Source organism: Andrographis paniculata, unplaced genomic scaffold (assembly GCF_009805555.1).
Source record: "Andrographis paniculata isolate CXL003 unplaced genomic scaffold, ASM980555v1 Contig69END, whole genome shotgun sequence".
NCBI lineage: Eukaryota > Viridiplantae > Streptophyta > Magnoliopsida > Lamiales > Acanthaceae > Andrographis > Andrographis paniculata.
The window spans coordinates 1,062,577-1,086,509 of record NW_026137605.1 but is presented as its reverse complement, the minus strand read 5'-3'; the positions used below and the strand labels follow the sequence as shown (position 1 = coordinate 1,086,509).

General features: G+C 41.6%; 1 protein-coding gene and 1 pseudogene across 4 annotated transcripts; one reads left to right on the top strand and one right to left on the bottom strand.

Annotated features, from left to right (window-relative positions):
• The first annotated feature begins 581 nt into the window (after nucleotides 1-581).
• Nucleotides 582-5,371, top strand: LOC127263491 (heat stress transcription factor A-3-like). 4 transcript variants are annotated; one of them, XR_007841484.1, is made up of 5 exons: nucleotides 582-1,143; nucleotides 1,988-2,795; nucleotides 3,188-3,273; nucleotides 3,355-4,608; nucleotides 5,251-5,364. XR_007841484.1 is itself a non-coding variant. In XM_051292539.1 (4 exons), the coding sequence occupies exons 1-3, from the start codon at nucleotides 724-726 to the stop codon at nucleotides 3,268-3,270; spliced, it is 1,311 nt and encodes a 436-aa protein (XP_051148496.1). In that variant the 5' UTR covers nucleotides 582-723; the 3' UTR covers nucleotides 3,271-3,273; nucleotides 5,251-5,371. The 4 variants fall into 4 exon arrangements, 3 of the variants coding, with proteins under 3 accessions (XP_051148496.1, XP_051148495.1, XP_051148494.1); XM_051292539.1 differs by lacking the exon at nucleotides 3,355-4,608 and having other exon boundaries at nucleotides 5,251-5,371; XM_051292538.1 differs by lacking the exons at nucleotides 3,188-3,273; nucleotides 3,355-4,608; nucleotides 5,251-5,364 and adding an exon at nucleotides 2,898-3,124.
• Nucleotides 4,746-23,772, bottom strand: LOC127263490 (serine/threonine-protein kinase CTR1-like; annotated as a pseudogene).
• Between the last annotated feature and the right edge of the window lie 161 nt (nucleotides 23,773-23,933).

The window sequence follows — 23,933 nt, the reverse complement described above, 5'->3', positions numbered from 1 at the left end:
ATAAAAAAAAATAGTTTAAACAATTTACTTTACTTGACATAAAATACATATACATATTAAATTAAAACACTAAACAACAAACCCATGGTATTTTTTATATTTTTTATTCTTTTCGTTCCATTTAATTTGTCTAATTTAATTTGTCTATTATTTATCCTTCCGTCCCACTTATGTTATCAACTATTTCTTCGTATGTCCCAAATAATTTTTTTTAATATAATTATAAATATCTTAATTATTTTTATTAATATATTTATTAATTATTTACTAATTATACAATACTTAAAAATTCAAAAAATATTTTTTTAAAAAAAAGAGACACAGTGGTCGTTACTTAATAGGCAAGGCTGCAAGCGTGTGGGTCTAATACAAATTCCGGCGAAGTCAGCCGCGCACTTCCAAGAAATATCTCGTCCCCTAGGGCCCCACTTCCTCCTCCTCTATTTCTGACCGTAGATTTCGAGTCTGCCTTTTCGTAATCAACGGCGGAGATGGAATCATATTTGGTGGCCACATTTTCTCCCCTCTCCTCCACCGACTTACCTTTGATATTTTTATTTTTTTATTTAAAAAAAAAAAAACCGTTGGGGAGTTCAGTCGGCGAAACGTATATATATGAGCGATTGTGGCGACCATCCTTCATTTCTCATTTATGATTTCCCCAGTAATCGGAGGAATTTTCATTTCCTTGCAGAACCCTAATTCGATCATCGATCGACTGTGATGGATCCGGAGGATGATCGGAAATCTCATCCTCTTACTTTCGGAGGCGAGGATGCGAACATCGCCGCAGATTCGCCGTCGTATTCGCTTTTTCCGGCGGCGTCTCCGTTCCCAGAGCCACCGCCGCTTTCTCCACTGCTAAGTTTCGATTCGTTCGAGTCCAAACCGAGCTTTAGAGGGGGAGAGGGTTTATTGGACGTGCCGAGGCCTCTGGAATCGTTGAGCGAGACTCCGATTCCGCCATTTCTGTCGAAAACATTCGATTTGGTGGAGGATCCTTCATTGAACAGCATAATATCATGGGGATCGAAGGGTAACAGTTTTGTTGTGTGGGATCCTATAGAGTTTTCGAGGATGATATTGCCTAAGAATTTCAAGCACAACAATTTTTCAAGCTTTGTTCGTCAACTGAATACATATGTGGGTATCCGTTTAATCTATCACTGGGATACTATAATGTTTCTTTCGGATATTCTTTTGTGCTATTTCTGTTATTGTTATTTTTGGATTTCTCAACATCTGCACATTTTGGTGGTGTAATTTGTACATTTTGTTAATGTAATTTGTATTGAACTTTTGTAGATATAGAAGAGCTTTGTACCAAACGGACAGTCATAGTTTTTGTAGTACCTTGTTGATGTACACTCCATTGAGATTCTGTGTAAGTTGTTGTGTATGTTATTTGGATATTAGTGACTTTCGAAACCAGTCGATTCTTGCGAGAAATTTTGTGTAAGTTGTTCTATTTGTTATTTTGATCTCGGTGAACTTCGAACTTGATGAATTGGGCTGTAATATTTGGTGAAGTTCGTAAACTTTGGGTAGTTTTCTCAATTTGTTTGTTATCTTGGCAGAATTAGTGTTTTCGTCTTTTGTAGACTTGGGTATTGTTGTAGACTTTGGTTCTCGATCATTATTCTTCGAATCCTGCCGATTCTTGTACAAGTTGTAGTCTTATTGAAAACTCCATATACTAAAACCACTTCTGGGAGATTTGGAAAGTTCGCATTATCGCAGGTAGAGTTTTAAGCTTTGATGGGATATTTACTAAGGTTTACTTATGATCGGGGACGCATATTTGGATGTAGAAATATTTCTGATATTGATGTTTATATATATGCAGCTGCAGTTGCTGATGGATGTTGAGCCTGTGCATCGGGCTCGTCTATAGTTTGCTTCCTTTAAAATTTCAAACATCTCATGGTTATGACTATTTGTTGGTTGATGTTTTTCATGTCTGAATGGTACATCTACATGTTTACAGGGATTCCGAAAGATTGATACCGATAAATGGGAGTTTGCGAACGAAGGTTTTCTCAGAGGGCAGAGGCATCTATTGAGAAGTATCCAGAGGCGAAGATCGTCTGCTTCGCCACAGCAGGGTGAAAGCTCATTGTGTGAGGAAACAGCCAAGACGGCAGTTCAGTCTGAAATCGAACAGCTGAGGAAACAGCGAAGTATGATGATGCAGGAGGTAGTCGAACTGCAGCAGCAGCAGCGCGGCACGATTCATCAAATGGAAATGGTTAATGAGAAGCTTCATAACGCAGAGAGAAGGCAGAAGCAGATGGTTTCATTCATAGGAAAGATATTTCAAAACCCGGAGATCCTAACTCGTCTACAGGGGACGAAGGAGCAACAGCAAAAGGACATTACCTTCCCCAAACCACCTCGGAAATTTGTTAAGCACCACGAATCAGCAGGGGATTCCATCATCATCCCAGCAGAGGGGATAGTGAAGTTCCAGGATGAACTCACCTTACCAACAACGGCCATGGAATCCAATCCCGACCTCTGGGCCGAGGATATAACTGACGATGACATGACTATGGTGCAAGAATTCATCAGTACACCAGAGCCAGCCGAAGCAGTTGGCCTAATCGGGAAAAGTGATCCAAACACTAAAGGAAAAAACCTATTGAACCCCCAGCCATTTCCTTTGTCGTTCTTTCCAGAAGAATTATTGGAGGCGAAGAATGTTCCTGATTCTGAACTCCCAATATCAGTAACTGAAAGTATTGCGGCAACTACAGAGGCGGGAATTTGGGGCATGGCTTTTGAACCTACTGCCGGTATGTCTATGTCTATGTCTAGCTCCTCCACTGATTTATGGAGTAACTTTAACAATTACAATGTCCCGGAGATAGGGAGTTTTTCTGATGTTTGGAACATAGGCTCGTCTCCACAGCCGGAAAGAAGCAGCTCGGGAATTGAGAAAGAGCTAGAGCCAGAGGACACATCCCTTTTACGGAACAGGAGAAGCCATCTTAGAGATGATAATCCTAAGTAGAAGAAGGATCTTGATATAAGAATATAATGGATTGGATTGAGAGCTTCTTATTAGTTGAATATTGTTATGATCAATACTATGTTGTTATTATCAATTATTTGTTTTTGGCCATTGCCATGGAACTTTTGCTGCTAATTGTTGTGTTGTTTTTTGTTTTGAGTTGTGAAACTACAGGTTTCCGGTTTTACTGCGCCGGGCTGGGGCCGGGGCCGGGGCCGGGAGGGCCTCTGCGCATAATTGACTTCCGGACTGACTGACAGGTATGGACTTTGGGGAGGATGGGACTTTCTTTTTTTTTTTTTTATCAAGAGTTGTTCTTATGTTTTTTTGTTTCTTAACAGATACAGATACAGATACAGAGTGGGTGTTTTGATTCTGTTGAGTGAATTTGGAAACATGACATGATTTATGTTTATTAAAAGGAATAGGTAAGGGTTAGAGTTGTGGGACATTTAGGATTGGGGGTAGTGTTAGTTGATTATCAATCTGAATTATGTTGGACTATATAATCTTCAAATTCTTTAGTTGTGTTTGTGTTTATTTATATAGTAGTGATTGAAGTGATATTTTACAAAAGAGAAAATTAGTTGGGATGCTTAGTGGCATGGGGTGGATTTATGACCGTGAGGTCGAAATTTACCGCACATGGTTCACCTAATGTAATTTGTCTATCGGACTTAGTTTGCAGGGTATTAAATTCGGTCGGGGGTTTACCTAATGCGCACTTAGCGGCAGCGGATTCCCACATCGTAAAAAAAATAAAAAAAAATAAAAAATGACACGACATTTTCTATAATACTCCATCCATCAGTCATTGTACTTAACATTAAAATTATCATTATATTTGTATAATTTTTTTTTTGTATAAATGTCACCGATGAAAGTATTCGTGTCGGGTTGAATACTTTAAACAGGTTAAATTACTCAATCCTAACCTGACCCGTTTATTATCGTGTCGGGTTTGTATTGACCCGTTTATTATCGTGTCGGGTTCGGATTGACTCATGTTGACCTGTGTACATAATTAAGTCAAATTTTTTTATTCAAATTAAATAATTTTTTGTTATGTTATCGTGTTATATTAATTTTAATTAGTTTGAGTCTAAATTAGGTTGAATTAATTTAAATTAAACTTAATTTAAATTAATTTATGAGAAAAATTATCAAATTATAATTATTTTACATATATAATAAATATATTAATCAACATTAATATATTATAATCGGGTTATCGTATTGGGTTCGTGTCAACCCGTATACATAATCGGGTTGAAATCTTTGACCCAAACCCAATTATATCGTGTCGGGTCAATTTTTGCCAGCTCTAGTTTCATTCCCCGTAGCGTTTTTGAATTTTCGAATGAAATGATTTTTTATGTATGGTATAAAAATTTGTGTCAAAAATATAAAATATATTATTATTTTAGATTTAGTATTTGACTTTTTGTAATGAATTTTTTGACTTTTTTATAACTAATATTTTGACTTTTTGACATTTGTATAAAATATTATTTTTTAGAATTCGCAATCGAAAAACTGCATTGGGAGAACAGGGCGAAGATGTATTATGTGTTAATTCACTTACAATATGCACGGTATAGACTATTATATATTCTGAATTCATATGTTATGTTATATTTTTATTATATTTATTGGATTATATTTGATATGATGTCGATCAGCACTGTAACAACCGACTCATGTACTAGCATTACTATAGTATTTCCAGTAATTAGTAAAAGAGGAAATGAGGTCTCGCAGTGGGTCCGGAGTCATCGAAGAAGATGTTCCCAAATAGTTAGTTCCACGCCAATCCACAATCGCATCTTCACATTCAATATCCAGATCAGATATGAAATAGAGAGTATTATTATTCATTCTAGAGAATGTTGTGAGGGAGTGCCACAACCACCTACATTTTATGCAGCTCTTGAATCTGTAAGCCTAAAGGTTTCAAGATAAGTGAAGGTTACCATCCATGGAATCTTCTTCTAGCAACCTGAATAGTTAGTTGGGGATGGCTCAATCAGTGGCCTTAAAGATTCCGTGATACTGGGAAAGGAGGGCCGTCTCCAAGGCTCACTGCATTTTCATCGGTGCATATGTCAGGAAAGAATTATATATTTTCGAACAGGAGATCATTAATTTCCTAAGACATCGTACATCAATTATATGGTAAAATTGTAGTGTTAAATCATATATATATATATATATATGTAACTCACTTGGCCCAGCAGGCTGTAATTATAGCTGCAACATGAGGATTCACAGCACGAGGAATTTCAAGCTTTTTCCCCTGGAAACCAACAGCTCCTACAACCTAGAAGATCCAACGGATGTTGTTAAGAAGCCTCATCACTGCAACAATCGTATCTAAAGAAATAGAAACAGCATAGTCCAGAATACTTCAAAAAGGAAAAAGACTGTATTTATTTCTGGTTATGGTGATCCGGGTTGGAGGGAGGGTGAATGGATCATTACATTAGTCCCAAAGACAAGAACCTACGCATAATCCCAATTCCCCCTAAATCTTTTTGTTTTCATGTCCATCTTGCGATAAGTGAAATATTTTGTTAATAGGTCAAGTTACAAAATTTAGACCTGGCATCTCATGGTGCATGTAATTTTAGCCGCTAGCCGTGCAATAAAAAGTCAGAGATAGTTCACAGACCTGTGGAGGATTCAGGGTAGCCCAGGGTTGCTGTAGGGTAACCAGTTCCCACAAAATCACGCCAAAACTGTAAACATCTGATTTTTCATTTGGTCGTTCATTGCGGAGTACCTCAGGTGCCATCCACTCGGGCTACCGGGAGAAAAAAGAAGTTTCTTATTTTTCAATGGAAAACCAGAACGAAGAAATGTTTCAATCATCGTATTTGTAAAAGATATCAATTTTAAACTTACAGTTCCGGCAGCAGACTTGGATGAAAGAAAAGTGTTTGCTTTCAAACGGGAAAGACCAAAATCACAAACCTGTTGAAAAATAAAACATAGATGAGATCAATGCATAAAAAGGCAATCATACGATACAGACACACATATATGTATGTATATATATATATATATATGTTACATGGCAAAGGAAGAATGGTGAAGAAAATCAACTCTGTTAAGTCTTCAATAACTCTCAGAGAAAAATGAAACTTTAGATAAAGAAAATTTGGAAAATATACAGCAGCTATACATTGCTCGATAATGTTTGAATTGAAAGAATGCTGCTTGAAGTGTTGCTCTCTTACCTTCACAGTATACTTGTCATCGACTAAAAGATTAGGAGATTTCAAGTCCCTATGAACGATTGGAGGATTGCATTTATGAAGATAGTTCATCCCCTTGGCCTATACAAAATGGATTAACCATCAAAGGGGGCAACAACCCGAAAAGATCATTCATTTCAAAGAGAAAAATAATGATGATATTGAATTGGTAATGAAATGAATCTGCACCACATCATAAGCCATGCTCAACCGCTGTTTCTCATCCAAGACTTCTCGCACACCAGGTTGGTGTAAAAGTCCAAAAAGACTTCCTCTGAAGAAAGAAAATAAAACGGAAAACAGTTGACTGTGCTGCATGAGCTTTGACAACTGACAAATGCGAGATAAAAATTCAAAACACATACCTTGACAAATATTCTGTTACTATGGACAAGTTTGGAGGCTCTGTTACCGCACCCATAAAAAGCACAATATTTGGATGGCGCAACCTTTTCATGATCGCCACCTAATCCCAAAAAAAAGTGAACCTAAAGAAGTAACAGATGAACGTCACGATATATTAGAGATAACAAGCGTACCTCACGTAAAAATTCCTTCAACCATTCTGCATGGAAATCTTGTTCCATTAGAATCTTCACAGCAACATCCTTCAAGGAATCATCTCAGGTGAGATACCAAACTATTGATAATAAAGCTCAGCGATTGAATTAAGGTAAAGCCCAAATATTATGGTAAATATCTTACACAGCCGTTCCATTCGGCGCGAAGAACTGTTCCAAAGGAACCTGAAAATGAATGAGTCAGGTAATCAGGCCAATGTTTCTTGAATTGCTATTCTGCATTCTATAGCAAACTAACAGCAAAAGCATTCCTGGTTAAATTTCTCTGGGAGGAGATACCTGCTCCAATTCTCTCCCTTAGAACAAGATCAGACCAGGGAATATTCATATCTTCTACACCAAAGGCCAATTCAATACTTGTTTCAGATGGAACTGAAAAACTTTCTTCACGAAACCTTGTATCTTCATTAGCATCTACTCTAGGATTCACCAGCTCAATAAGTGGCTGAACATCTTTATGCACGATGGGTGGGATAAGCTTCAATGGAACAGACCCTTTGGCTATGCATTTGGAGTACAAAAGATCCCAAGGTTGAGACGGTGACACAAAAGAAATTTCCACATGATTGTTTGAACCGGGAATAGAGCCAATCCTATCGTCATTAATCCCTTTTGATTGTTCAGAAAGCATGGAATTTTCAGCATCTGCCTTGACAACAGTTTTGCCTGCCAAAGATAACTGTTTCAACTTGCACGTTCAAATTGCACGAACCTATAAGATTATTCATAAATATTGTCCAGTTTGTGCCATTGAGAAACAACAAAAACAGAATCCACAAACTTAACAACAAAATGAAGATAAATAGACTCAACAAAAAATAAATCAGCATGAGTAGCCAATTACTAGCTTAATGAATAATCACCTGCCAAAGAATCATCAAACATAATATCCAGTGAGTGAAAGTTCAAGAGATACTGTTTGGCCAGTAACCTGTAATCCAACGCATGCTCTACCAGCTTGAATTGTGGAAAGTGTAATGGCGACGAAATTGAGATTGTGGCTAGACCATTTAGCGAAGAATTAGGCTCGCATAAGCATCCAGGTTTCTCAATCAGATCAATGAGATACTCCCTATGAATTCATACCAGTGTTGTTAGATCAGTTCATCAACCGCATACATTTCAAAAGACATAGTGAACCATGTAGGAATTTATAATTCATATAGACTTGTAGTTGTAGAAATTAGAAAATTGAATCGCAGGCATACCCCATCACGCAAAGTCAAGTAAACAAATCTACCTCAAACAATTGAAATAACTGAAAGTAAAGTAATAACATCCAAAATAATAATTATTATTATTGCACAAAACACTAAAGCACAGTAGAGGCATGATTGCTAGAAATAGGGCTCATCCACCTCAAAGACACAAGTAACTAAAAGACTAAGTGGTATATGTCATCAGCATACATTATGTAAAATTTCCCAGTAACAGATCAAGAAAGCAGTGATTGCTCTTTTATCTAGATTCTTAGCTGAATGAAGTAATAAGATATACCTGTTAATGGCGAATTGAACAAGACACGAAGAAGCATCATCTCTAGTACCATATTTACATCCTTTTGCAATTCGACATGGTAAGCCTACAACATCGGCTAAAGCCTGCAAAATATCATAAGTGATAGACTAGTTCTACATAGCTGTATCTAAAACAAAAGTAAAATTATCCACTTATACAGAAAGAATGAAGAGCACTAAATGAAAGGACTAAGATTTTTTCTTACAATATAATTGTCAAATCCAAGTAAAACCACAGAGCTCACTTGTAAATCTAGTTAAATTGTTTCTATTCCTCTACTGCACTCAAGACATTAGAAACACTTAAAAGACATACGTTTGCTTCACCATTTTATGCTTTCAGTTTTCCTGAAAGCAAATCAGAAACATAAGCAACAAGTGATGCCGCTAACAGGAATACTGATAACTCCAAATAGGAGCATATTCTTAGCTTGACAAAACTGTGTATTACTCGAATTTCTGTATAAGAACCATCACAATGACTGGCATACATTATAGATATATATCGCTTGGCATGATCCAGAATTCGTTGTTAAGATTATTAACGATTTTTGTCTTTTTAAGCGGTAGTCTGGTACCAGAAAAGCTAAGGCATACGCCACAAGCGATAGCCACCTCCCTCGCAAGCGCCCAGAATATGTCCTGAAAAATACTAAGGCATGAGAGGCAAAGCGGCAGCCTTCACCACCCGCAAGCGACAGCCTCTCCTGTTTGCAAGCGACAACCCAAACACCCACCGCTACAGATTATCACCAGATTCCAACCAAGTATTCCAACTGCAGCGATACAACCATTTCATTTCGAGCCAGCACAAGCGAGCCTAACTGCGCTGATGCCCTCCAGCTCTTCGGCAAGTGAGGAAGATTTTAGCCTTTACAGTTCAATGCAATCAAAGCAAGCGCCCTGGGAGTTATGGCCAGCAACTGCTTCAATAGAATAACTACCAGAAATCGCGTAACTGCCCAGTTGGAACCTCCCAGCAACCGATTGCAACCGCCCCGTCCTACCTGCTATAAAGAGGGCCAGATATCTTTATCAATAGGATCGATACTTCGATTTTAAACATTCTTAGCAATTACTTTTCGCAAGCGAGCCGTCTTCCTGTCTCCCTGTAAGGGAGTTCTCCGCAGGAATGGCCAAGGGACTAGGGGTTCCCTCCTCCCTTGGCCAAGTCTTTACAGTTTTTTTAATTAGATTACTGTTTTCGTAGTAGATAATGAAATATCATTCGATTCTTCACCCTCATTTCTTCCACATTTTTTACACACTTATATATAAAGTTTGAATTTAGAGAATTCTATTTCACTGGTTTAGAGCTAGAGAAGAATTGATTATTTGACCCTTTTTATGCGCCAAAAGCGGTCTCAAGGTAGTTCAATGTAGTTAAGTACGCTGGAGCCTTGTCGACCTGCTTAACTGTTGTTCTGAATTCAATTTTGATTAAAAAGAGATAACAGAAGGAGAAGGGTAAAGTCACTAATGAGGCAGATTTTGGGAAAATTAACGGGGCATAGGCGGTGGTCTATTAGGTCGCAGAGATTCCTAGTGACAGGTTTCTTTCTTATAATGTCTTGAATCTGGGTGTCATTGAAGTATTGTTGTAAATCTCTTAAGGTAAAAAATTCTAGTGTTATGAATTCTTTATATTCAGTTTATATAATTACAATACTTCCTTCTCACCGCTTTCGTAAAATACATATATTTCCGATAACACACTTGCATCGCTCGCAAATTTATCCATTTAGTAACGCACAGTTCAGACACATCTCTCATCCACTCTCTGTCGCCCATATATATATATATACATATAATGTGCCGCTCGCTCATGTCCCGTTCACTCGGTAACCGTCATTCATCCATGTCCCATTCATCTGGTCCTCACTTCCGCTCACGCCCCGAACATTTGGTCACCGCTGGCACTTCATCTTCCGCCCTCGCTTCACTCGCTTCCGCTCGCTTCACTTTTACCGCTTTACTTACTGCTTTCTTTAGCCTATCTTTTGGATCCGTTGTAAGCGGATCCTTTCCTGCAGTTTTCTTCGCTTTTTCAAGATTTTCATCGTTGAAATTAATGACTTAAAATCCTTGTATTCGACCTGAAAACTCACCAGTAATAAAAGTATAAATAATTGTGATAACTACTCAGGGTCTATAACCACAAAAATTACTATATCTGATCGTTTTCTATAAATTTCCACTCACTGATTTTCGAATATAAATTCCTGTGAATTGTGTAAACACACACACATTTTTAGTCATCATAATTTGGCGCCGTTGCCGGGGTTGTAAACTCATGAAAAGTATTTTGGTTGAGGATCTTTAGAAGCGCAATAAATTACTTTTAAATTCTTTATAATAGTAATTTTTGCATTTTTACTAATTTTGCTAACTTTTTTTTGATGTGGCTATCATTATGTAAGGGTGCGAAGCGTTTTCAGTGTCCCACAAGTCCTACTCCTTTCGCTCGATCACAGAGAAGTCTGTTTAGAGAGCAAGTGCGAGAACAACTTATGGCGAACTAAGGAAATGCCACCGCTCCTTCTACTGTCGTCCCAGCTTTCCAGACTACCGCTGGGACATCTTCCAACTCTGCCACATCTGCATCTTCGCAGGAGGTGCCACTCCATATCCCCACTGTGGTCCCTACTGTCGTTCCCCATGCGCTCACACCAACTGAGGAGCAATTAATGAGAGCCCTTAGTAGCATTCAACAGGGAATGGCGGGGCTGCAATCGCACCTCGCTCAGGTGGAGAAAGCTCAAGCTGCGCAGGGGGCGTTTATCGCTTCCCAAGCGGCTCAAGCTGCCAACACCGCTGCGATACTCGCTACCATCACTCCCCCACCACCTACTGCTGAGCCTTACCAGAGGACCGAGGGACACAGGGTTGTTGAACACCCGCTTGCTGAAGTCCCCATGGACGTTCACTACCAGTCCCTTCTGGATCATACATTACTTACAAGTTCTGCGCCGAGAGGCTCTGGCCATTATGAGGTGAAACCAGCGCTCGTCAGCCTGATGAGCCAGAGCCAATTCCATAGGCTGCTCAACGAAAGCCCTTAAGAGCATCTACAGAACTTTAACACGATCGCTGCCACCTCCAAATCTCACGGCATCACGGAGGACGCTGCAAAACTGATATAACCTTTATCCCATTCCTGGCTCTTTTAAGGAAGCACCGCAGGCCTTCGTGAGTAAATACCATCCTGTATCGAAGACCATTCGCCAAAGGAATGAAATACTCACTTTCAAGATGGCGAGTGACGAGACCCTTCCCAAAACCTGGAGCCGATTCAAACAATTGCTCCGCAACTGCCCTCATCATGAAATTCCGGACTTCATGTAGCTACAAATTTTCTACTCAGGAATCACTTCTGAACTAAAAATGTCCTTGGATGCAGCGGCAGGAAGCTCGGTGATGGGGCGCTGTGCCTCAGAAACGAGGGATTTGATAGAGAAAATGGCAGCCAATCAGTCCAGTTGGCCAGAGTCCAACAAGCCTGAGCCATCGAGGGGTCTATACCGGGTTCCTGCTTCCGTTTCTCACGATGCAAGGATCTACAGTTTGTCGATCCAAGTCAAGGAGCTGTCTAAGCTCATGAAGCAGGACCTGCGTAATAAAGGAAAACAGGCGCTGCACGAGGCCGCGGAATGTGATGAAAGAGTTTTTTAAGACCAACAAGGTCCGCAGGTTGCTGAGTGCTCAACTGAAGAGGCTCAAAACCCAGCGGAGGTCTACTATATGGCTGGTAGAAATGCCCCTCAATTCCAGCAGTTCCAAAAGGGGCTGGTTCAAGGCCCCGCTGGACCGCGTCCTCAGCAACAAGTTCAGAGGCCACAACAGTTCGCTGTGCAACAATATCATCAAGGGGGATATTATCCACATCAACAACAATACTTTCAAGCCCCCCACTTTCCGCAGCAGGCACCTGCATTCGCTCAACCTCCCACAGTGGGCCAAGCACCGCTGAGTCTGGAGGAGCTCTGGAGGAACACAGAGCGAGCAAATCAGGAGTTCCAAAGAAATACTTCTGCCTCGATCAAAATGCTGAAATACAAGCTGGGCAGATAGCTGAAGCTATGAAGCTAAAGCAGAAAGGAACGTTGCTTGGGACAGTCGAGACTGTCCCGAACCAAGCAAAGGCCATCGAAACAAGGGGAGGGAAGCGGACACAATCACCACCGCTGCCAGACCAGAGGTATTAATCATTCTCCTAACCTTTTTGTTGCTAACGTGCCTGTGCAGGATGAAGATATACAGATTCCGACTGGGGAGGAAGGTCCATCCCAACCTCGAGCGATACCAGCCGCTCGGGTGCCTGATCCGAAGGAAAAGGGTCCCGCTCAGCCTTTGATAAGTTTGTGCACACTTTTCGTAGTCTTCAAATTACTATACCGTTTGCTGATGCTTTGTCACAGATGCCACATTACGCTAAGTTTATCAAAAATATAATCAACCGAAAGCGGGCATTCCCAGACGAAGCGGCAGCGGTGCAGCTGGAGAGTGTGTGCAGCGCCGTATTTAAGGAGGACCTCCCGAAGAAACTAAGCGATCCTGGGAGTTTTATTATTATTTTTCGTATAGGAAAGTTAGAGCCGATTAGGGCATTTTGTGATCTAGGTGCAAGTATCAATCTTATACCATTCTCGTTTTTCTTTAAATTAGGGCTTTATGAATTAGAAGCATGCAGAACTGTAATTTAGCTTGCCGATAAATCAATAAGATTACCTAAAGGAATCATTCGTGATGTACTCGTGCAAGTAAACAAATTTATTTTCCCTGCAGATTTCATTATAATGGAAATGAGCGAGGATCGCGAAATTCCAATAATTTTAGGGAGACCTTTCCTTGCCACCGCTCAAGCCACGATCAATGTCGCCGAAGGCGAAATCTCGTTAAGCTTCGGTGGAGATAAAGTCACATTTTCAATGAACTCAGCATTGCGTCAACCTCAGGAAGAAAATTGCGATTTTATCAATGAGTTAAATGAAATAATAACTTTTGAGAGCTTTATTACACTTGAAAATCTGGAAGGAATTTCAGTTAACGGGTCGCTTGAGCTGGAAGCTGCAAAGGATTCAGCAAAGGCAAGGGGTGACACACCAACGTTCACTAAATCCATTGAACGAGCGACGAGGGAACCAGCCATCGACACTAACAAAAAGGATGAGCTGAAGAAATTACCTGAACACCTCAAATACATATTCCTTGGTCCGGAGGAGAGTTACCCGCTGATAATCTCCGCCTCACTGTTGCCGGACCAAGAGGCTCAGCTCGTCTCACTTCTCAAAAGAAGAAAAGTGGCGTTTGCATGGAAGATCACAGATATTAAAGGAATCAGCCAGCGGTGTGCATGCACCATCTAAGGCTGGATGCTAAAGCTAAGCCATGCAGACAGCCTCAGCGGCAATTAAACGAAAATATGAAAGAGGTAGTAAAGAAGGAGATGATCAAGCTGTTCGATGCAGGAATCATATACCCTATCAGTGACAGCCAGTGGGTCAGCCGAACCCAGATGGTTCCCAAAAAATGAGGCTTTGTCGAATAGACAAGCGACGAGGGGGAGGTCTTCATGACAAGACCTGTCACTGGATGGAGGGTTTGCATCGACTACAGAAGGATCATTTCCCGCTTCCCTTTTTTGATCAATGCCTTGAGAAGCTCGCAGGTCACGAATACTACTGTTTCCTCGATGGCTACTCAGGCTACCATCAAATTCTCATCAAACCGGAGGACTGTGAGAAGACTACATTTACTTGTCCATATGGGACTTTTGCTTACAGAAAGATGCCGTTCGGGCTTTGCAATGCTCCGGCCACCTTCCAGCGATGTATGTACCACATCTTCAGCGATCTCCTGGACTCTTGTATAGAAGTATTCATGGATGACTTCTCGGTATATGACAAGACATTTTCCAGATGCCTGAACAATCTGGAAAAAGTACTTCTCTGCATTGAGACTGATCTCGTATTGAACTGGGAGAAGTGTCATCTCATGGTAAATGAAAGAATTGTCTTAGGTTATAAGATCTCATATGCCGGTATGTAGGTGGACAGATCGAAAGTTAGTGTAATCGAAAAGATGCCAGCGCCCTCGAATGAGAAAAGAGTGCGAAGTTTCCTTTGACACGCGGGGTTCTACCGTCGTTTCATCAAGGGCTTCAGTCAAATCACGCAACCACTTACATCACTGTTGTGCAAGGATTCTCAGTCTCACTGGTCAAGCGAATGTGAGGAGGCTTTCCGAGTACTGAAGGAGAAGTTGACCTCCGCTCCTATAATTTCAGCACCAGTGTGGAGTGAGCCATTCGAGCTGATGACGGATGCGAGCGATTATGCCGTCGGCGCTATACTAGGACAAAGGGTGGAATCTAAGTTGAACGTCATTTATTATGCAAGTAAATCACTGGATTCCGCTCAAAAGAATTACACTACAACCGAGAATGAGCTGCTAGCTATTGTCTTCGCTTTCGAGAAATTTCGACAATATCTTATCGAGAGAAAGACCATTATTCACACTGACCATGCAGCTATCAAGTATTTGATGGAGAAGAAGGAGACAAAGGCCCGCTTATTCCCAGGGAAATTGAAGTCACGGTGCCCTGGACCGTATATCGTCAGGCAAGTGCTGCCAAGTGGAGCCATAAGGATTAATAATTTGGAAACCCCAGGAGGAATAAACTCCTTCCTGGTAAATAGAGCGAGACTGAAACCGTATATCGAAAGGCCTGTATTGCAGCAGGCCAGTGCAAATATTAATCTGATGGAGGTTCAGAAGCTCGTTCGATGATAGAATTTCGGTAAAAAAAAGAGATCCAGAAGCCTAATCTTATATCCGCCAATTTTACAGCTTTCTTGTATCGCTTTCCTAGTTAGAATTTACCGCTTTGATAGTTAAAATTTGTCGCTTCATAGATAGATTTTATAATTCTTACCGCTTTCATAGTATAGGTTTACAGTTTTGTTATCGCTTTCATTTGAGTAGGATTATCGCTTTATAGGAGTAATTTAATGTTAGCATTTTAACTTCTAACCTGAGCCTGACCCAAGCCATCTATCGCTTCGCTTGTCTCACCCAGATATTCACTGGGGGAGCAGTATCGCTCACCCAGTACCGCTTCCATCACCACTTGAGTGTCATTCTTGGATAAATAAAAGTATTGCTTTACTCGCTCACCCGCCCTGAAAACCTTCCTTTATACCCTTCTAAGTAATTACAATGGACTAGGCAGCGCTCCGCTTACCCTTCAGATGAGCAATAGAAAATTCTATAAATACCCCAGTCACCAGTCCTTTTCCACTTTTGCCCTACAGTAACTTCCTCCGGACGCTTTAGTAACCGCCACTCTCCAAGCCAAATTTTTTTTTTTCAAAATCTCGACATTTCAACCAGTAATAGCTTCATCTAAGGTAATATCTAGGTTAACCTTAGTACATAAACTCGATTTTACGGTTGATTTTCCCTGATTTAACGTTCAAAAACACATAATCCCAAATTATTTTCGCGATAACTGTCTGTTCTTCATTTTTGCGAAAATGTTTATATGTTTGATTTCTGTGAATCTAGGTCTATGATTTGTTAGATTTAGATACAATAACTGATGTCTATGCTTCCTATGATTCAATTTTGCAATAATCTGTATATTTTGTACTATTCTGTGATTTTCTCCCTTTTTTTCACAACGTAACACTCACAATAGCGTTCTGTTTCGTTGTGAGGGGGAGGATCTAGGGTTAAAATCACTGAAATTGTGAAAATGATTGCTTGTACATAATGTTGTTAGCATTTTAAAGCAGTAAGACAGGATTCATAAATTTTATGTATTAAACAATAACTCTGGAAACCCTAGGTTCAAGACAAGCTTAACAAAATAGATCCAGTCAAGCGAGAAATGTTGAAAAAGGAGTTTGAGAAGGTTGAGGAGAGAATAGAAAAGAGAGTCCAAAGGATTAAATCCACGGATGGACGACAGGTGGTGACAACAACCTCAGAGGCAGAATTTGTAGAGCCAGCGCCACCTGAGGCATACTATAGGAGGAGGAGAGTGTTGGAGCTTACAGAGGACTGGGAGAAGCTCAGGCAGCTGAAGTCACTCCCCTTCAGAAAATTCATTCCAGAGTTCCCGGAGGACTACCTCGGATTCGAATACACTGAAGAAACAGAGCAGAGGTATCCGGTGAGCGACTGGTGGTTGGACTACGAGGAGTTGAAGGAGTACCAGCTGAAAGAGCTGAAGGACAAACTTGCCCGCCATGAGTCACCGCTAAGGAGGATGAAGGCATTCAGAGGCGAAACCTCCAAAAAGAATGCCGCCGATGCTGCAAAGGATGTGTTGAGGTCCAAGGAGTTTGACAAACTTCATTTTTCCAACATTGATGCAGCAGCGGCCTATGAGCGGATGAAGGCGATGGGGATCCTCTACGAGAGAGGATTTGACCCCGAAAAGATCACAGGCCCGCTCTCTGACTGACTGGAGAAACGAGGCCAGTCATGGTTGATCAGAAACCCCAGTGAGCCAGTGGATGTATCGCTGGTGAGGGAGTTTTACGCTAATTTGAACCAAGCTGAGAGTCTAAAACATGTCTACATTCGGGGGAGATGGGTAGACTGCTCAGCCAGGAAGATCAACCGACTACTGGGTTGGGAACACCACTACCCCATTCTGGAGATAAGGGATAAATTGAAGGCAACGGAGGTCTGCAGCTCGCTTGAGTTGCAGACGCTTTACAGGACCTTCGCCACCACCCATGTATACGAGAAGAGGAACTTAAAGTTCGGGTCGGTGGACGAAGATAAAAAGGAACGGGTGAAGTGGTCGCTGAGCAGAATAATGATCACCGCACATACCACTGACATCCGTCCTGACTACCTCCTTGCCCTTCGCTCAATTCTGGAGGAGAATGTTGATGTGGATTTGGGCGCGATCATAGGCATAGATATCTGGGATCGAAGAAACGGAGACAGAACATTGGGTCATGGGACCCTGATCACAGAACTATGCCGGCGCGCGGGCGTCGACTTGCCCACTCCAGCCCCAGAGCTATAAATGAAGCCGCTGTTTCCGGCGGCCTTCCACAAAACCTGGCTGGAGTCCAAGGGGTTTACTTTTATCCCCAAGCAGAAAAAAAGGAAAGCACAAGCGGCAGCGCCCCCTCCACCAAAAAGGAATATGAAGTTTGTGGGGTGAAATCATCAGAGAGGATGTGCACATCATGCCGAGCCCGATTCTGAGAGGACAGTCTCCAATGAAGCTCCCAGCGACGAGGAAGAGGAAGCCCTCCGCTTCGCTCGGGAGATAGAGGAGGATATTTTCGAGGCTGAAGCGGTCAGGAGCGATAAGGGAGGAAAAGCGCCACGAGCGGCCGCTGGCGAAAAGAAGTCAAAGAAACAAGAAGACCCTGCTCCGCCGCCTGTCAAGAAGCCGAGGGTCAAAGAAGCTCTGCGAAAAAATCCAACACCCCCTCGGCGAGCGACGAGGCAAGAGAAAGGGAAGGGGAAAGCGGTGGATGTAGAGGCAAGCGAAGACACGATCCCCCTCTCCAGACTACGGAAGGGGATCGTCTTCAGAAAACCCACCGCTCAACCCGAAAGACCTTCGCCAGTAAAGCTTGCGATGGTGGAGGTGTCACCAAGACTGCCGAGTCCGCTTGGCGATGAACCTGTTCCCTTCGACCAACAAGGGGCAAGTGAGCCAACTGCTGCTGGAACAGGCGAGGAAGCCGCACCCGTTAACCAACCGGGAGCGGTAGAGCCTAATGCTGCTGGAACAGAGGAGGAGCGGGAGACTGTGCTTACCGAAGAAACCATCGGCGGGATCGATGTCACAGTAGAATCATACAAAGAATACCCCGCCGAGGTCCCCGCTACCACAACCGCTAAAGCTGCCAACGAAGCCGGGGAGGTGGAGGCAGTAATTTCAAACCTTCCTATCCTACAAGTGTCCCCACACAGCCCAAAAACACCTACCAGGATGGGGACACCTGCAAAGACTCTGACTCCTTCCTCAGTCAAATCAGACAAAACACTAATAGAGGAAGAGGAGGATGAGCAGGATAGGAAGCTATAGGAGAAGCAAGCTCAGCTGCTCGCCGAAGTACAACAGATCGAACGATTGCAGCAGCTCGAGCGATAGAAGAAGAGGAAAATGAAGGTGCTGGCCAAGCTGCTCAAATGCTGGAAACCGCTGACTCAACTCCAGCTGCGATTTAGGAGATATATGGAGAGAAAGTAGGCAGAGCAGTTTGGTACGAGGCAGCGAGGCAACTAGTATTCCTCAGGGACGTCACCCCAGAATCAACACCTGATTCCCTTCGGGAGGAAGAGCTAGTGGAGATCAGTTCGGCTGAGTCCGAGCGACAGTCACCAGCAGCGGCGGGTGCTGGACCATCAGCCCTCCGCTAATCTCTGGAAAGCATTGAAAGAAGACTGGAGGAACTCGACTCAGCCATTCTCACCCAATACATGATGACTCAGACAATAATTGATACATACGCTAGGAGTCTGGGTGATGAACTGGCCACTGGAAAGAAAGCGACTGCCGCACTAGAAGCGCGTGTAGAAGCACTGGAGACCCAAGCTGCAAGCATGGGTACGACGCTGCAAGAGATCATGAAAGCACTCGCAACTCTCACCCAACAAAACGCCATTCTTATGGAACAACAGCTTGACACAGCCAGGAGTCTCCAACGAATTGAAGACCTAGTGCGGCAGATATCTAGAAACCTTCCTCAAGGGCGAGGACCACCAAGCGAGAAAAGGAAATGAAGAAAGGTCCTCCCCCATTTACACATCTTGAGAATGGCAAGGGCTGTACATATCATTGATCAACGACACAACATTTTTTGGTAACAAGTGACAAATTTTCTTTATTGTATGCCTAACATAACCTGAAGTATGTGTTCTTATGTGCAATGCCTGTGATATCCTGCTGAGTTAACTCCGTGATATGTTTTAGAGTAGAGTTAGATGACTTAAGCACATCAGACCAAGTAATTGTCCTTCGAACTTCACAATAACTTGAACATTAGCGTTAAATTAAGTAACAACGAATAAGACTTGTGAAGATTAGTGCCCCCTTCGTTTCAACTTTCCCATACTCAGTAGGGCAAGCGAACCTATGTTTTTTTCGACTTGTTCATAAGAAATAGCTCGAAAAGATAAGTCCTTAAATATGGTTTAAGATACAATGCAAGCAAGCAGGGAGGACCTATCATTACAAAGGAACTGAAAAGGCCTAGGCGTGTGAGAATCAAATAAGATCTTGAGCAGACACAATGTTTGTTTGAAACTCTCGATCCAAAAAAAAAAAAAACTCCGCGCCCTTCGGCTGAAGGTTTCCTAAATCAAAAAAATATTCCCTGCTAAGCAAACAAAGTTGACGATACCTGGATAACTCCAATCTTGTTAAATCAAATGACAAGCTGAATACTTATGGCTTCTTTGTTCCTATTTTGAGATTCACTTTATTCACAATCATGGCACTGGTTGTTAACACTTCTTAATTGCAGTGAACCTTATAACCTCTTGATTTTTTAATGCAGTTTGTTCGAGGACGAACAAAGGTTTAGTGTGAGGAGGTTTGATAACTCCAAATAGGAGCATATTCTTAGCTTGACAAAATTGTGTATTACTCGAATTTTTGTATAAGAACCATCACAATGACTCATGGCATACATTATTGATATATATCGCTTGGCATGATCCAGAATTCGTTGTTGAGATTATTAACGATTTTTGTCTTTTTAAGCGGTAGTCTGGTGCCAGAAAAGCTAAGGCAGACGCCACAAGCGACAGCCACTTCCGCTCGCAAGCGCCCAGAATATGTCCTAAAAAATACTAAAGCATGAGAGGCAAGCGGCAGCCTTCACCAACCGCAAGCGACTGCCTCTCCCGCTTGCAAGCGACAGCCCAAACACCCACCGCTGCAGATTATTACCAGATTCCAACTAAGTGTTCCAACTGCAGCGGTACAGCCATTTCATTTCGAGCCGGCACAAGCGAGCCTAACTGCGCTGATACCCTCCAGCTCTTCGGCAAGCGAGGAAGATTTGAGCCCTTACGGTTCAGTGCAATCAAAGCAAGCGCCCTGGGAGTTATGGCCAGCAACTGCTTCAACAGAATAACTACCAGAAACCGCCTAACTGTCCAGTGGTTGGAACCGCCCAGCAACCGATTGCAACCGCCCCGTCCCACCTGCTATAAATAGGGCCAGATATCTTTATGAATAGGATCGATACTTCGATTTTAAACACTCTTAGGAATTACTTTTCGCAAGTGAGCCGACTTCTTGTCTCCGAGAGCTCCAACCCGCTAAGGGAGTTCTCCACAGAAATGGCCAAGGAAGTAGGGGTTTCCCTCCTCCCTTGGCCAAGTCTTTACAGCTTTCTTAGATTAGATTACTACTTTCGTAGTAGATAATGAAATATCATTCGATTCTTCACCGTCATTTCTTCCACATTTTTTACACACTTATATAAAGTTTGAATTTAGAGAGTTTTATTTCACTGGTTTAGAGCCAGAGAAGAATTGATTATTTGAGCCTTGTTATGCGCCAAAAGCAGTCTCAAGGTAGTTCAATGTAGTTAAGTACGCGGGAGCCTTGTCGACCTGCTTAACTGCTCTTCTGAATTCAATTTTGATTAAAAAGAGGTAACATAAGGGTAAAGCCACTAATGAGACAGATTTTGAAAAAATTAACGGGGCATAGGCAGTGGTCTATTAGGTCGCAGAGATTCCTAGTGACAGTAGAGTTTCTTTCCTATAATGTCTTGAATCTGGGTGTCATTGAAGTCTTGTTGTAAATCCTTAAGGTCAAAAATTCCAGTGTTATGAATTCTTTATATTCAGTTTATATAAATTACAATACTTTCTTCTCACCGCTTTCGTAAAATACATATATTTCTGATAACACACTTGCATCACTCGCTCATTGCCTCCAGGGAAATCTATCCATTTAGTAACGCACAGTTCAGACACAACATCTCTCATCCATTCTCTGTCGCCTATATATATATATAATGTGCCGCTCGCTCATGTCCCGTTCACTCGGTAACCGCCATTCATCCATGTCCCGTTCATCTGGTCCCCACTTCCGCTCAGGCCCCGAACATCTGGTCAGCGCTGGCACTTCATCTTCAGCCCTCGCTTCACTCGCTTCCGCTCGCTTCACTTTTACCGCTTACTGCTTTCTTTAGCCTATCTTTTGGATTCTTTCCTGCAGTTTTCGTCGCTTCTTCAAGATATTCACCGTTGAAATTCATAAGTTAAAATCCTTGTGTTTGACCTGGAAACTCACCAGTAAAAAGAGTATAAATAATTGTGATAACTACTCAGGGTCTACAACCACAAAAATTACTATATCTGATCGTTTTCTATAAACTTCCACTCACTGATTTTCGAATATAAATTCCCTGTGAATTGTGTAAACACACACACATTTTTAGTCATCAAATACACTTTAATATAATTCTATAAATGATGGACAACACAAGGTAATAGTGCATTTATATGCGCTCTGAAATCATGGCAAAGCACAAGAATCTTCGTAAGAATTTAATAACTTAACGAATGTAAAATGCTATTATGTAAAAAATTAAGAATTTAATTATCAATCTTCTCTCTTAGAAATTGCAAAGAGCATAGAGATACCTTGAATAAGAGTGACCGATGTGTGCATAATCCAACAGGCAGCCTGCCAATGGGAAGTACAATAGAACCCAAACAAGCTTTTAGTTTATCAGTGCACCGACTCCAGATGGTAACTAACTCGTCCTCCCCACTAGAAGCTGCGCCCCTTGGAAAGAAGAAAGTACAAATTTTCAACAAGAAGACTTTGCAGGAATACATGACAAGAAACATCACATACTCACCCCATATGATTGCAAACAAACTTTGCAAGATGATCAACAAGCTCCTGTGTGGTCATGCAACTCAATGACACGTCAAGAATACGATTTTGCAGCTCCATCAAGTTTGAATCACTTCGCTGGTCTACTGAAATCACTTCACGGAAGACACAATCGCAGGTTCAATGGTCTTTAATGATTCAAGTGATGGCATCAAGCCACTTTCATGAGGATCAGAGCACACAGCCCAAACACATGGATCCATTCCGCAAATAGCATAGAACCCATGAGGAACTTTGTCTGAATATGATAAGGAACCATTTACCTACAAAAATTGAGGTAGTGAAATAATAAAGTTTTGGAAGTGTTTGGGATCTTCCGGGTGCAAAAACAGGAAAAGGCCAAAATAATAATGAGCTGAGTAAACAATATGTGCCCCAATTCTTAAAAGTAACAAGTTTTTCAAAGCACTGAGATTCTTTTCCCCAATGCATAAACACATTGATCATTGTTCGCTGGAAAGTAACTAAAGACTATTTTACATTCAAAATATCATCACTAACCCATTTTTTATATTCGAACATTTCATGTAAAGCTATTATCAATTCATATTTCTATTGTTCCTAGTAAAAACAAAGATATCCTCAAAAACACAACCAGACACACCCTAATAATGATTGGCTGAGTGAATTATGTTACCCAGAATCGATGAGAAATGGCCTCTGCATAGCCAGATGTCAGAGAAGAAGATTGATCCTGCACAACATCCAAGAAATTAGGGGCACTAGCACAGGTAACTTGAGAAGAGAGACGAAGAGCGAGAGCCTGCTGTAACTGGTAGCTCTCCACAGTCTGCTGCGTCCACGTTTTACAAGAAGAACCACCGCCCGCCTCCACCGCCAATTCACCGTCACCTAATCGAATAAGCTCCCCTTCAATGTTCGACAGCGGCGGTACGTAACAATCCACTGCGATCGACCTCTCACTCCCACTCGCCTGCCTCCGTCGGTCGAATGCTCCGCGATCCGCCAAATCCTGATTATTCCGGCTCGGCTGCGCGATCAGCCGCTGATCCATCATATCCCAATCGAAGGCTTCCGCTCTAACCGAACTCAACTGACTACTCCCTCCAGACTGATAGTAATTCGGCTGTTGAGCCGCCGCTCCACCTACTGCAGACGAGTGCTTCACCCGCTGGCCCGGAATTTGACCTAACACTGTATATTTGAACCGACTGTCTGGAAATCCCATCAAATTTTCTCAGCATAAAACCTGAAATCGAAATTCATAGAAACCAAATAACCGAGAAAGCTCAGCCTTTTGTTGCCTTTCAACAATTATTCCACTTCACACTTGCTAGACGCCGTCAAATTCCCTCTGCAGCTCGCCGGAAAGTGGACACCTTCGAATGTTGAAGCAGTCACGGTATTCTCGTGATTCCCAAGCAGTCAAATTGCCGCAATTCCCTCGTCAATAACTCGATCGTGAAGAATGACAAAAAGGATAAAAAGGCAATCTTTGACAATATCCGCATTATAAATTATTAATGGGTAAATGATATGTTTAAGTAAAACAAATTACATTGTTTTATTGAAATTTACTGTGATAATATAAAATTTGCAATTATAAAAAGTCAAATTTTATATGAATAAAAAACAAAAAGTATTTTAAATAATTTTTTTAATACAATAAATAAATAAAATAATTTATCAATCATTTAT

Excerpts from the sequence above, each read along its gene's own strand:
- LOC127263491 (XM_051292537.1), top strand. The coding sequence starts at position 724 with ATGGATCCGGAGGATGATCGGAAATCTCATCCTCTTACTTTCGGAGGC. Across the intron at positions 1,144-1,987 it reads TTCGTCAACTGAATACATAT|GGATTCCGAAAGATTGATAC; the intron begins GTGGGTATCCGT and ends ACATGTTTACAG.